General features: G+C 36.8%; 1 protein-coding gene across 17 annotated transcripts in view; it reads right to left on the bottom strand.

Moving 5' to 3' along the window:
* Window positions 1-14,845, bottom strand: part of LOC129764511 (rab11 family-interacting protein 4A) — a 244,434-nt gene that overhangs the window by 126,558 nt on the left and 103,031 nt on the right. For 2 of the 17 annotated variants that reach the window (XM_055763666.1, XM_055763668.1), the window contains exon 1: window positions 13,835-13,893. The exons of 12 other annotated variants lie outside the window; for them this stretch is intronic. In XM_055763666.1, the coding sequence (XP_055619641.1) occupies window positions 13,835-13,878 (44 nt within the window). In that variant the 5' untranslated portion in view covers window positions 13,879-13,893. 3 more of the 17 variants (XM_055763665.1, XM_055763667.1, XM_055763669.1) reach the window with 3 other exon arrangements.

Genomic DNA, 14,845 nt, shown 5'->3' with positions numbered 1-14,845 from the left:
ATTTTTTCAGGGTCAGAGCCACAGAAGGAACCCCTTGAAAAGCAACATTTGATTAGGTAGATCAGCTTTGGAAAACATGACATTGTTAGTCGTTATCCAGTGGTGGCTCATTTTGCCTCAAACAACAAAGTAATTGCGAATGCGAATTAATCATTGAAACCAAACAAAATATCTGTTCACCTCTCATTGATTATGTGAACAGTTGTCCAAACTGATAATTTGTCGAAGATATCAGGTCGAATAATTCAAATTTCACTGGAAATTCCTTAAATACGATGCGCACAAATTTACATCAAAATGGCCACCGTGAGAGAAATTTCTGTTTTATTTATTATTTTTTACATTTGACAGAATCATGCATAACAGGGTGTCTTAAACAGCTTCAAATGTTCTAAGAATAGGAAAATGAAGCAATGACAATTTATTTATAGCTTGATTATCAAAGTTTGAGTACTGGTTCATTTTACCAACCCCGTTCATTTTAACCTCAGTTCCCTTATATACTGGTAAACGTATTGACAAAATAGAATAGACACATAAAAGTTAGTATTGTTGTGGTTGATTACTTTTCATATTATGAATTCATGTATTTTTGACTAAAAATATAGTTTCAGTTTATTTTTGAAGTGATCACGACGTGTTGCCATTCGTATTTCTGGTGGTAGAGCGTTAATGCGAGACGGTACATAATAAAGAATGCGCTTTTGACCAATGCCCGATGTTGCCTGACTACGCATTAAATAATGAGCTCGCCGTGTGTTATGTCCATGGTTCATTGTAGGTATTATAATGTTATGGTGACTATTATCATTTATCACATTGTGAACGAGTTTACTAATCTTAAAATCGTGCAGCCCGATGAGTGGCAGTATACAATGAGAGTCGTTTGAATACAATATAAAATTTCAAATATGTGACTATACTAATCAATTGTAAGTTTATTTTACCACCACTGTCCCCACTGCCTTCCCCGCGTTTTCCCTAGACGAAATATGAGCGTGCGAACTTCGGATTCATAGTCAGATTCAGAGATTCACGTGCCAATCGTGAAAATCAACATCCTTAAGGATGCTAGAGCCACTTTTCCCGTAATCAGCATAATTATTCCGACCCGGCACGAGGTCCTCCCCTCCCAAAACCGAGGTATCACTATGATGACAACAAGCCACCGAATGTGGATCGGGCACCTTCAAAAATACGACATTCTATCGACAGCAGTCTACCCGCTGGAATGTTCTTGACCTTCATCGCCCATGAAAGGTTTCCAGCCAGCCTTGCATTGCGTGTTCCAGTTGGACCTAATAGTTACCGAACCGCGCGTGAGAACGTGAGAAAAAGAATATGGATTAAAGAAAGCGTCATAAAACACCACTAACACCAATGAACTAGTGGTATTAATAGCAAACCAGACAAGGGGTGTGCGCAGCTTTTGTTCGGCTGCTATCACCAAAGTATTGCTGCGAACATATGCTAGAGAGGTAAGATAACACACAGTCGCGTTCAGGTGCAACACATGCGTTGATAAGCGTGGGCAGATAAAATTCCTTAATGTGGCCGGCGAAGCGATGTTTACGAATTCTACTGGGTAGCGAACGCTAAAGATATTATTATTGACATTGACTAACCCTCTGGCCGGACTTTGGCAATGTCAGACGAACAAGATATCAAATTAGCGAGTAGATACTGACACTCTTGCGCTCTCTACAATATTAATGCAAATCTCTGTTATTATCAATGATACCAATTAGATAACGACGTAAATTAAATGCCAACCAGATTCATATTGTCCACGGAATTAGAATTTCATTAGCCATGTCGTTATCTCTAAAAGCTCTTTAAAATTGTTATGCAACGCCGAGAGTACTACTTCTGTTCCCGGCGCGTCGTTTCGGTGCTCGCTTTGTGAGTTAAAGCATGATTAGCTGAATAATTCCCAACCACACCCCCTCCGCCTATTCTCTCACTGGCGTAAATTATGGGGAGCCGACACTGAACCTCAAACAGTAGCAGTTCACTGTTATGTAAGGAGTGCAGAGCCCATAGTTGAGCGGCGGGAGTGTTTGTGAATTACCTGTCGCAAAGTTGAATTAATCAGCGTGATTTATATTCTCGCGAGAATGACACCGGTTTGAAAAGTTTTACCAAACCCGGAGGTCAGGCATGGGGTAAAACAACGCCGAACTGAATTGTCGAATTGTTGGAGCGAAAACGTCGAAGTGTGAAAATTAATGACTTTCGTTGGGATCAAGTTTCGAGTGAAAGATTCGCTATACAGGGCGGACTGGATTATGTATAGAAGAAGTGCACCTTCTAAGCGAGCAAGGATTTATCTTGACCGTGCTCTTAAAAATTAGAGTACTAATCTACGTCAGTACGTAGATTAGTTAACCCTCAGTCATCTGTAATCGTTCTGTATCGAGGTATCGAGTTATGGAGAGAAGAATGCTTGTAAAATCGAAGGTGCCATGAAACCCTTGATGTTCTGTATCTCGATATTTTTCCTAACTCGATGGGTTTCATGGCACCTTCGATTTTACAAGCATTCTTCTATATATATTCTATATATATATATATATATATATATATATATATATATATATATATATATATACATATATACACATATACATATATATATATATATATATATATATATATATATATATATATATATATATACACATATATATATATATACACATATATATATATATATATATATATATATATATATATATATATATATATATATATATATATATATATATATATATACACACAGTCAACTCTCCCTAACTTGATGTTCTGTATCTCGATATTTTTCCTAACTCGATGGGTTTCATGGCACCTTCGATTTTACAAGCATTCTTCTCTCCATAACTCGATACCTCCCTAACTCGATGGGTTTTGATTAATTTTTCCATGGATTTTCACCTCCCTAACTCGATTGATTTTCGCGTACATGTTTTTGTGTGTTATCACCTTTAATTTCAATTGCTCTTGAAAGTGAAGACGGAGTGTTCGTGTCATCAACCAATTTTTTTTCAAGTAAGGAAAACCACGAAGAACTTTTCAAGCGAACAATCAAAACGCTAACAATTGCGCAACGTTTGACCATCATCGAGCAGATCGAAAAGTATGGACGGAAGGGGCCTGAGCTGCTAATAATTTCAGTATTGCACGAAGAACGATATTAACACTATTCAAACTAAAGTAAGAATGGAATCTGAATGGAAAATTGTATCTATACCTATAGCATATAAGGTTGGTCAGAATCGAAAAGCTGGAGCGGTCAATGGATTATTGTCTTATCAAGCCAGAGAGAATAATTTACCTCTCTTAGGTTGCTTCAGGAAGCCGAATTTTCCTTCAATGATGATGGTGATATTCCGCTGGCATAATTAATGCGTCGTGAGCTTGCTGATGTCGACAGTACAATACCGTTCGATTGCTCAATGTATTTTAATAATTAGTGCAAAAAGAACCAAAGCGTGATTTGCTGTGATCTGATGTCAGATACCGATATATTGGAAAGTGTTGAAAAAGCTGAGAAAAACGCTGAAGATAGTAGTTCTATTGAGATGGAGAATATTCAGGAAGGTTCAGATGATTGTGTCGAAATTACATCTTTGAACGTTAAATCAAACCTGAAGAATATGTCCGGAATATTGAAATCAACTGAAATTGTTCCTGTGGAACTATTCGAACATTTCTTTGTGATTGAACAGTTCTTGCGTGATCGTTACAATTTAGTGTGAATAACATACTTAATCGATATATTCTTTGTTAACCTAGTTCCTCATGCAGGTCGGACTCGATTATATATGATTCGATTATGTAAAATTTAGGACTCGATTATATACAGTCTTAATTTTTTTTTATAATTCAAATATGAATAATTTCAAGAAAAAAAAAAACCTTTCAACATTAAAGTGAAATTTAAGAGGCTTTTATAAGTACGGTGGGTTGAAAATCGCGATTTTTGAAGATTTTGATTGAATTTTCATCAGGAATTGTTTATATCGATATTGCAGCGAAATTAAGAGAGATAGAAGTTGGGTGTCAAAGAACAAATTGTAGAGGGGTTAGAGAGCTTTAATTTAATTGATAGAAACAATCAAGTTTAGTATGAATTTTTGGAATAAAATTGATAATTACAAATTTAAAACAAAATAACTTTTAAATTTTCCACTTCCAAAATGTTATTTTAACCCACCAGACCAATTTAGATGTTCCACTACTATATCCTGTACTAAATTTTCTTATCTTTCAATTGAAAGCAACAGAATCGGCTTTCTTAGCGTACTTTTTAATGTAGAGTCATTTTGAGGCAACAGAGTCCAAAACAAAGGAAATGTTTTATAACTCTGTCATCATTTAAATTCGAACATATGCGTAGAAGGATGAAATATAACCGTCTATCACCTCTTAAGAGATTCTGGAAAAAATATTTTTTTTATGTGAGAAAGGTGTTTTTTCACTTTAAGGGAATTAATCAAAAATTCAAATTCATACCAATATTGGGACACTTACCCTAATATATGACAATTAATGACATAAAAAAATATGAAAAAATGTTCCGTATCTCGATACCTCCCTAACTCGATAGTCTCCTTTCTTTCGAAAAGTGTCCAAGAGTGAATCATATGAGGATTATCAATACAGAATTTCATTTTTTATTATCCGTTGAATATGAGACACTTTTGCCATTGATACAATAAATCTGTAATCAATACTAGCAATTTGTATCAGAAAAGATCTGCACTTTTCACTTTTAACAAATAAAGTGTTTTTTTCATGAGATTATTCAGATGACATAAGAAACTTATGCGAACAATTATTCTGCGCTTTAAAAGCAACTACTTCAATTTAGTTTAAACCAGAAGTTACTCAAATAATGATTTCTTCGTATCCGAAATGATCAGAACTTTTCACTTTATATGAACAAAGATTTTGTTACTTAAGACACTTATGCGATTATTCAAATAACATGAGACATTCATGCAAACAGTAGTTCTGATACTTATGAACAATCTTTTCCATCACACCAAAGTGTAACATAGCTCTCAACCAAAGCATCATATCGTTAGTTGAATGTATGCCATTTTACAATATGGATCGTTTTAGCATCGCACTACGTGTTAATTTTGTTAAATTATACTATAAAAATGATGAAAAACCGGCAAATGTTTTTCGAGCATTACGGACGGATTTTGGTCGTCATGGACGGCCTACAGAGCACACAATCGCTAATGTAGTGCGTAAATTCGAACAAACTGGATCCGTAGCGGATATTGTGAAACCTGTGCGTCATCGTAATGTGCGTTCGGCCGAAAATATTGCTGCTGTTGCTGCCAGTGTGGAAGATGACCCGAATGTTTCGATTCCACGGCGTGCTCAGCAATTGGGCTTGTGAAACACATCATTGTGGCGAATTTTGCATTTGGACTTGCACCTACACCCACATAAAGTCCAACTGGTACAAAAATTAGAGCGTGGTGACCATGGAATGCGTCAGGCATACGTCGATTGGGTGAACGAACAACAGCAGCAAAATGCTGAATTTTCGCATCAAATTTTCTTCAGCGATGAGGCACATTTCGAGCTCGGTGGCTATGTGAATACCTAAAATTTCCGTATATGGGGCTCAGAAAATCCACACGTGATTGTTGAGAGGCCATTGCATCCGCCAAAAGTCACTGTTTGGTGCGCATTATGGTCTGGTGAAGTCATCGGGCCGTATTTCTTTGAAAATGAGGACGGCGAGACGGTAACTGTGAATGGTGAGCGCTATGGCCGCATGTAAACCGATTTTTTTTTTTGCCACAAATTGAAGATATGGATACGGATGACATGTGGTTTCAGCAGGACGGCGCCACGTGCCACACAACACGACCGAACATGGCCATATTGCGAACGAAATTTGAGGGACGCATAATTTCGCGTTTTGGTGATGCCAATTGGCCGTCCAGATCATGCGATTTGAACCCGCTAGACTTTTTTTGTGCGGTTATGCGAAAGACCGTGTCTATGCAAACTCTTGAACATTTGAAAGACAACATTCGTGAAGTTATGACCGAGATACCGCCCCATATGTGTCGAAAAGTCATCGAAAATTACCTGTTCCGGATCAAGGTGTGCGAGGAAGCCCTAGGTGGACATTTGAATGATGTTGTATTTCACACATAATGGCATAAACCAAACTTTAATTTGAAATAAAAGTTTCATCGAAAATTCGAAGTTTGTTTTATTTCAATTTACTTTCGGAATTGAAAGTTGGAAAACCCTGTATAATTTGCTCATAAATTGTTTCTCTCAGAGACTATAAAGCTTAGAGAAACAGCTTGTATGAATGAAAGATTCCATCAAGCTAATCACTTCATGCCCACCAGTGAAGAGAAGAAACCGTTTCTCCGGTGAGCGTGTTCTCCTAGTATTCGTGCATTAATTCTCCAGTCCGCGCTTTTTTTCCTACATTCTCTGAGCACATATAATAGATGCCAGATGTGAAGACATGTTTTCGCTTTGAAGACATTTAACTTTGTCAAAACATACTGAGGTCATTTCAAAGTACAGGCAAACCTTTTTTGTACGGGGGATAGGGACCACACAAAAAAGTCGCATAAAAAATCGTGCAAAACTTCACCAGTAGCTTTAAAAAAGCGTGTTCGGTACGCATTTTAAAAAAAAAACTTTTTTTGTGCGGTAGATAGAAACCGCGTAAAACAAAGTTTTCCCCAATAAAAAAAACTAAAATACACGCCATTCACCGTTCAATTTCTTTTTATTTCCCTGCTATGCGATAGGACACTTTTCCTTTTCGGTTGCGCGTGGCTGTTTTGTGCTTTTAGTTGCATGTCGAAACGTGTTGCTATTAGAAATCATGTCATTCAAAAACTTAGAGCATTTGATGAGAGGAGTGGATAATTGAGACGCAAATATGTTTTTTCGCACTGAAATGCATATAAACCATCAAACAAACTAAATGGACGATAACTTCGGATAACTTCGTCAAATATGCTTCTTTTCATACACCGCACAAAAAAAAATCGGACAAAAAAACCGCACAAGAACAGAAAATCGCACAAAAAAAAGCGCACAAAAACAGGTTTTTCTGTATGCGAAAAGAATCGCCGAAAGCGAGAAAATTGCCCCGATCGAGGGTATGCCGTACTGCCCGATGGTAAACTGATGATTTTCCGCATCAAATTGAGAAGGAAATGAATCCTTTCTTACCGTTTTCTTCATCTGAGATATACACTGGGAACTCTACTCAATAAATATGACTCACAGTTATCGTCTCTGAATCGGTTTCAAGCAACACAAACCTTATAATGTAGAAAATTACATCAAAAATCGCTTCCAAAGAAAATTATGTTTCTTGTTTTTTGAAAAAGCATGTTACAAATGTAAAACTTGCATGGTAGGATTCTATCATTGGCTAGCACGGTTGCCTTTAACCATTGCATTTATTTTCTTGCTGGTTTACGAGGAAACCAAATCCTTATATGCATGTGTTCCAATATTAACAATGACAGAGTTACTGATTTTTTTTCTCTTTTTTTCCTATATTATAGTGACTTTCAATACCTTTGGCTGGTTCGTCACCTTACCTTTAATTTTGGAAGAATGTCGGGAGTGAGAATTGAACTCGTGACCTTTAGCGTGAAAGGTATGGATGTTACCACTACGCCAGATCACCTCCGATTTTTTCTCTGTTTCGGGTTCTGTTTGCCTTAAACTGGCTCTAATTCAAAAATTACGCTACGTATGATAATTCTGTTGCTTAGATTTGAAAAATGAGAAAAATTTATACAGGATACAGTTGTGAAACTTTCAAATCAGTGGAATTAAGTGACATTTTAGAAGTGAAAAACTTAAAAGTTAGTGGTTTTTGAGGTGTTATTTTTAATTTTACCCAAAAAATTCATAATAAGCTTGAATGTTCCTATCAACCAAATTAAATCTCTCTAACCGCTCTTCTTCGACACCCAACTACTTTTTTTTAAATTTCGTTGCAATATCATTTTAAACAATTCCTGGTTAATCTTCAACTAGAATCTACAAAAATCACGATTTTACTCCACTGTACTCATAATAGCCAATTAACTTTCACTTTAACGTTGAAATATTTTATTTTCGCTTAAAAATAAGTCATATTTGAAATATTAAAAAAAAAATTAACTGTATATAATCGAGTCTGTATATAAAAATGGATTACTGTCAGTTTTCTGTCTGATTCTTATACGCATGGAAATTACTGAACCGATCGGCGTAAAAATTTGTATGTTGGGGTTTCTGGGGCCGGGAAAGGTTCTTATGATGGTTCGAGACTTGTTCGTTCTGAGAGTCGCGTAGGATTTTGTCTTCTTGTACGATTTGCGATTAAATGCTCCACTAATTTACTCCAAACTTTGAAAAATCGGCTAGAAAAACAGCTGAACGTATCAATATGAAACGTACACAGATGTTTAGGTAATACATTAGGGTAGTAATTTGTCTGCAAGCATTAGAACTTACTGCGATATTTGCAGAATTACGGAGGATTTTGTAAAGCACTATAAAAATCATGTTTTTGGCACTATTTTGAAATAGAGGCAAAAAATTTAAATACATGTTTTTTTCGTCAGAGTAACAAAATATCCTTGTGCACAATTGATTGGAGTTTTCAAAACTGCCTTTCGATTCGCGGTGCGATGTTTGTTTATTGAATAATTCATCATCAAAGACGAAGAGGTAATTTTTCATTCAAACTAAAATATCTGTCTATGAAAAGGTCCTGAGAAGGGCAGCCACAAACGACACAGCTCGCCGTTCTTGCCAAGAAAAAAAATCTTATGTTCATTAGATGAACTGAAAAGGCAAGAAACCCAAAAATTTCAATTTCTAGGAGGTTTGAATGGAAAATAAAACAACAACTTCATTTTTCAACACAATTTGAACTGGCAACAAGAAAGACTTTCACATACTATCAAATTTATTGGAATAATTTCTCCGGTTTACTCTTAAGAAAATCTCGATTATGACTTTAGTACTTCGATGTCGATGTAATAACGACAAAACTCATGTTTCATCTTCAGCTGTGCATTCGTCGTTGTTTTTGGACATATTTCAGCCCGTCCTATGCTAATCAAATCTGACAAAAAATATAATTTATACTACACATAACAAAATAAGAAGTAACATCCGTTGCATTTTTAGAAACTGGTTTAATAATCGTAATAATAATCGCAACGCAAACGGATTTTGATTATTTGATTCTAAGATTTATTTGATACTAGCTGACCCGGCAAACTTCGTCCCGCCCACAATTGCTTTTCTGGTTTAAATAATATCGAACACTCACGTTTCCGAAAATTATTTTTCTGTGCGCGATCTATATTGGCAGTATATAATTTCTTTCTTGACATATACACCTGGCGCAGACTGAGACACTTCAATTCTGATACTGACTGTTCGAATCCGTTGCTCCGTTCTTGAGTTAAATCGTGAGGAACGGACACCAAATCATGTTTATTTATATAGATTATATTTATATAGAAAAAATGACTTTCCAATTTTCCAACTTTCCGAATCGTGTTCATATTTTTTTTAGCATATAAACCTAACGCAGACTGAGATACTTCAATCCTGATACTGACTGTTCAAATCCGTTGCTTCGTTCTTGAGTTAAATCGTGAGGAACGGACACCAAATCATTTTTATTTGTATAGATATGCAAAATTTGTCGAAAAAATGACTTTCCAATTTTCTAACTTTCCGAATGGCTTTCATATTTTTTTTTGCATATAAACCTGTCGCAGACTGAGATACTTCAATCTTGATACTGACTGTTCAAATCCGTTGCTCCGTTCATGAGTTAAATCGTGAGGAACGGACACCAAATCATTTTTATTTATATAAATTTCCCATTCTTTAAATGCATGTATTCATTGTATCGAACAGAACCGTTGTATGTGATATCAGCATTAGGAAAGACTGTTGCCTGCTCGCTAGCTTGTACGAGACTGAGGTTGATTTACTAATTGATTTTTGTTTCTATTATAAAGGCTTTAAACTACAAAATTCATTCGCCTCTAGTTGAAGTTGATAACAGTGTAGCCAATATCCATATGGTGGTTTCGTTTGTTTATTGTTTGTTTATTGTAATGTACGGTAGATAGCAATGGTATTGTTGCATTCAAATTATATTTCGCTCAAAGGTTCAAGTTTTAGTCGCTTTTGGTCGGTACAATTTGAGGAGCTCAAATTGAACCAGTTAGAACGATGGGAGCTCAATTGTTCTATCGAACGATCCAAATAAACAGTGGAACAAAAAGAATCCTCTTCCGCATAAAAAGGCGATACTGTGTAGTACAATACATGCATCGATAAGCTAAATATGTAAAAGATTCAAACTCTCAATTTCAGTTACGGTCGAAAATACCAGAGAGCAAATTACATATACAGAAGGAATAGTAAAAAAAATACATTGAACACAACAAAAAGCATCTCAAATCACTTTGAGAACGTCAACGTGTAATCTTCGTTAAACAGTGTATTAGACTGAAAGTTGAACTTGTTTGTAATATTGCTGGCGTGTAATTTTTAGGTGTTATTGGTATTTTTTGAAGGAGAGGATATGATTAAACGAAAAAAAATTCTAGCAAATTTTAATAGTCATTTATTTGAGCCTCTAAAAACAATGCAATGTTTAATACTACAAAACAAATAACAAAATTCGACTGTTTTCTTGCATTATTTAAAAGTAAGCATTTAAGTCTAATCAATGACAGCCAAAATTATTTTTAGCACATGTTTTGTCATCCCTATTTATTACATTAAATGAGCCTTTTTTTTTTTTTTTCTTTATTATAGTGATTATTATAGTGATATATAAGATCTTTTTTTTTTTTTTTTTTTTCTTTATTATAGTGACTTTCAACACATTTCGGCTGGTTCGTCACTTTTACTTCCATTTTTGGAAGAATGTTGGGAGTGAGAATTGAACTCGTGATCTCTGCGTGAGAGGTATGGATGTTACCACTACGCCAGATCGCCTCCCACAATATAAGATCAATATGAGTGAACGAAACAAGAGACACATTTCAAATAAGCACGCATTAAAGCTTTTCGCATACTTTGCCACATACGAGGCCCAGACCAAGATGAATATAGATCTCCTTTATGCGTTCCTTATTGTTTCATATGATACTTCGCTCATTTTTATGTTGTCAAAAATAGGGTGATCAAAATTTTCGATGAAATAAAAAAATTAACTTTCTTATCTTTATAGATAGAGGTGAACATAGTTCGACAATGTTGTAGGCCCAGTTATTATAAGCGACTTTGTTGAGTAAAGTATTTTTCTATCTATTGAAATAACCGATATAGCGCTTTTCTTCTGAGTTACGTTAGGATCACTGTTTTTTTGTTCCAACTTTTATATTTTAAATTCTACATTTATATGGAGGTTCTAGGGGGCAATAAATGTTTCTATAATGGTTTGGCACTCCTCCCCCTCTCTGAAGGGGAGGAGGGGGTGTTAATTAATCGAGAGCTAATCAATCAAATGGAATCAAACATGGCATATAAAGTTTTCTGGAATCGACAAACGTTTCTATGGAGGTTCGACGCTCGTCCCCCTCTCTAAGGCAGCTGTATAATATAAAAGAACAAATTTAAAAAAAAAGTTTATTCTCGAGTGAATATGTTTGTATGATTTGCGGTTTAGGCTACGATGACATTGCATCGGAGTACGCACGAAAGTTTGAATGGACAATAACTGGCGAAAAGCAACAAACAATTTTGTTCGCTAGAAGCAAAATATACCAAATAAATATTGCACACCACTAAAATTAAATTATACATTTCATTAGACAATATTCTAAAATAAGAAAAAAGTCACTTGTCCAAACAAGTTACACCTACACTCGTGTCGGTCTCACAGACCGATAACAGTAAAAATTGACGCTAATGGCGAACAACGAATGAGCTACCGAAGATCACAAAGTCATAGTGTTGATATGGTTTGAGAAATCAACAAATTATTGGTTTGTCGGTTTTTGAGACCGATGTGCGAGTACAGGCAAACCTGTTTTTGTGCGCTTTCCTTCCGCGTGATTCCTCGTTTGTGCGACTCTTTTCGTGCGATTTAGTTATGACATCGGGTCTCGAATCACACAAACTAATCGCACAAATAATTATATCACACCTTAACAGTTAAACAAATGGGAGATCGCACAAAAAGCAACCGCTCAAAAAAAGGTTTTCCTGCATAGAAAAGTTAACAAAGTTCTAGTACTTTTTTTTTCATTGATCAACTCTCAATTGCTTCAATGTACTGTTGTTGTTGGTTGTCCTAAACATTGGTACAACTTCGTTGAACATTAGTACACTGTCGTTTCGGTAAACATTACATTCTTAAGAAGATTTTGGCTGTTTCCTTCATTGACGGATGCTTTGATACCTGCCAAATCATCTGGCCATCAACAGCCATCAAATCGTGCTGTGCTCATTCAGTCACGTCACGCGTTACGGTTTGTTTACATCTGTCAAGCAACAAATCTAACCTCAGAAAGTTGGCTCTTTAATTGCTCCTATAATTTTATTTCGATATAAGTTTACTATTAATTACAATATTTATACAGATTAGAGAAGAAGCAATTGTCGAAAATTATTCTTCGGGTACTTTTCTTCACCGAAAAATATTTTGTATTGTAAATTCAGGTTATGAAAATTCATAATTCTAACCATACATTTGAGCAGCAAGCTCGCCCGATGAAGGTTAATTATATGTTATACTTCGAGTATTAATACAATGTAGGGTAGGCCACACTGAATCGATGAAAACCTTCTCATTGAGACGTTTGACCAAATTTATGGCTCTGCTGGATTGATTGATATGCAATCATCGTTAGGTTCGACTTTAGTCCATCTTACTCTTGCGAGATTGGAAGTGGCGAAATAAATTACAACTAAATAAAATAAATACATAAATAGTTTTTGTAGAAACTGATATTAGTATTTTCCTCCGAAAGTGAGTCAATCAACTAGAAGTTCCAGCATTGGGCAATTTCATCTTCGGCTGTACGATTCCGTACTATTTGAACAGGCGGCAATCTGAAACAACTGCTGCAAAACACGTGTCTTCTACGCAACTGGTATGCTTTTTACGATTTTGTAAACATCAACACACAGCGCTCATCCGCCGTTTCGAACCAAAACCCATAATCTAGGCAAGGTATGTGTGTGTACGAACTTGCGATCCTCTTGGCCCGCGCTCCGAAACTGTAACGGCCCGGAATAACAGCTGTATTGGCACGTAACCGTAGCAGCCAGCGCAGTTGCAACTGCTGCACCCCCGTCAGTGGACTTCATAATCAAATTAGTCCGTCCAAATAATGTACATCGCATAAGTTTATCCAGCGGTGGCGTTGTTCACGTATACCACACACGAGGTATTCCATTTGGCCAAACGTACCGAATTGACCACACCATACAACACACATAGAAACTAATAAAAACCCCGCGCTTGTTTCATTTTTGTTTCTGTCTAATCCAATCCACGTCTGATTTCGTTTGAATGTTATTTTTTGTTGTAGATTACATATAGAACAAAGCATAGCGCAGTTTTATGGCAGCACCATGTTTCAGCAGCACACACCTCAACCATGCACTCTTCGGAGGTAGAAAATTAAAAACCACTCGTGAAGGTTATCAAGTTGGTGCAGGACACCGACAAGGACACAAATGTTGCCAAACACCAGAACAGCACACCCGCTTCTGCACAGCCAACGCTTTCGTTATGTTGTGTTTTAGGGGAGAGAGAGGAAAATAGCAAGTTTATACAAACTTTCGAGCGTTATTGTACACCATTAGCTTGTAGAGGTTATCCATGGTTAGTGGGGCTTTGCGAGCGGGGGCCCTTTGAGCCTATTAGTGACCTCTTTCTGTCTGCGTCGAGAGAGTTGACAGCGATCGAATTGGTGTTAGCAACTGGTTAACAATCTTCCAACGAGCAACACTAATTATTACTGGGAGACACTAACTTTTTCTCTGCGTTTTTTTTTCTCTTATCTATGAGCAGCTGATTCGCCAATACTACGATACTAACTCAGCTACTACATAGATGCGATACCGATATCAACTCACTACACAAAAACACAACAGTAGCAGCAGCAGCACACGACAGCAGAAATAGTTACACTGACGATTGCAACATTTATCCAATTATGCACGGCGATGGCCGCAATGACTTCAAGAAACAGATCGAACTCCACTAAAGCTGTCACTAATGGCATGCACTTGTAAAGATCCCGGCTCCAAGTGAATCATGCACGCGAGATTGCGAGGCCGTAACCGTATTCGGCAAGAATTTTTTTTTCGTTTGCTTGTATCTCCAAAACGTTAATTCACACACAGATTTGCTGCTGCAGCCGGGGTCCGATGATATCACTGTTCCGTCATGCGATCAGCGCAAACCGCGCGTAGGTAAATGGTGAGAAACTTCGCAACGGTCTGGACCACATCACACGTCACGCTGCCAAAAACAGTACGGATCAGACGAAAACAATTCAGCAGCAGGGAATAAACATTGGATTTCGGTTCGACTTGTCACCGCGACAAAAGATGTAAGCGCGAGGAAGGAGATACTGAAAAAGCACGACTAGCGCGAACTGCGGCGATACGACAACTGACTGACACACACCTAGCCGCCCCGGTACTGAAGCTCGATTGGATCGGGGGGTGACCCATAGGGACTTAAAGCCAGCCAGCACACACTGAGCCACGCGAATTCGAACCAGTCGGAATGGCGAGTTGGCGAGTGTTGGCGCGTGCACGTTCTTCCAAAAACGGTTCGCAA

This window comes from Toxorhynchites rutilus, chromosome 2 (assembly GCF_029784135.1).
Source record: "Toxorhynchites rutilus septentrionalis strain SRP chromosome 2, ASM2978413v1, whole genome shotgun sequence".
NCBI classification, from domain to species: Eukaryota; Metazoa; Arthropoda; class Insecta; order Diptera; family Culicidae; genus Toxorhynchites; species Toxorhynchites rutilus.
This window is presented reverse-complemented; position numbering and strand designations above follow the sequence as displayed.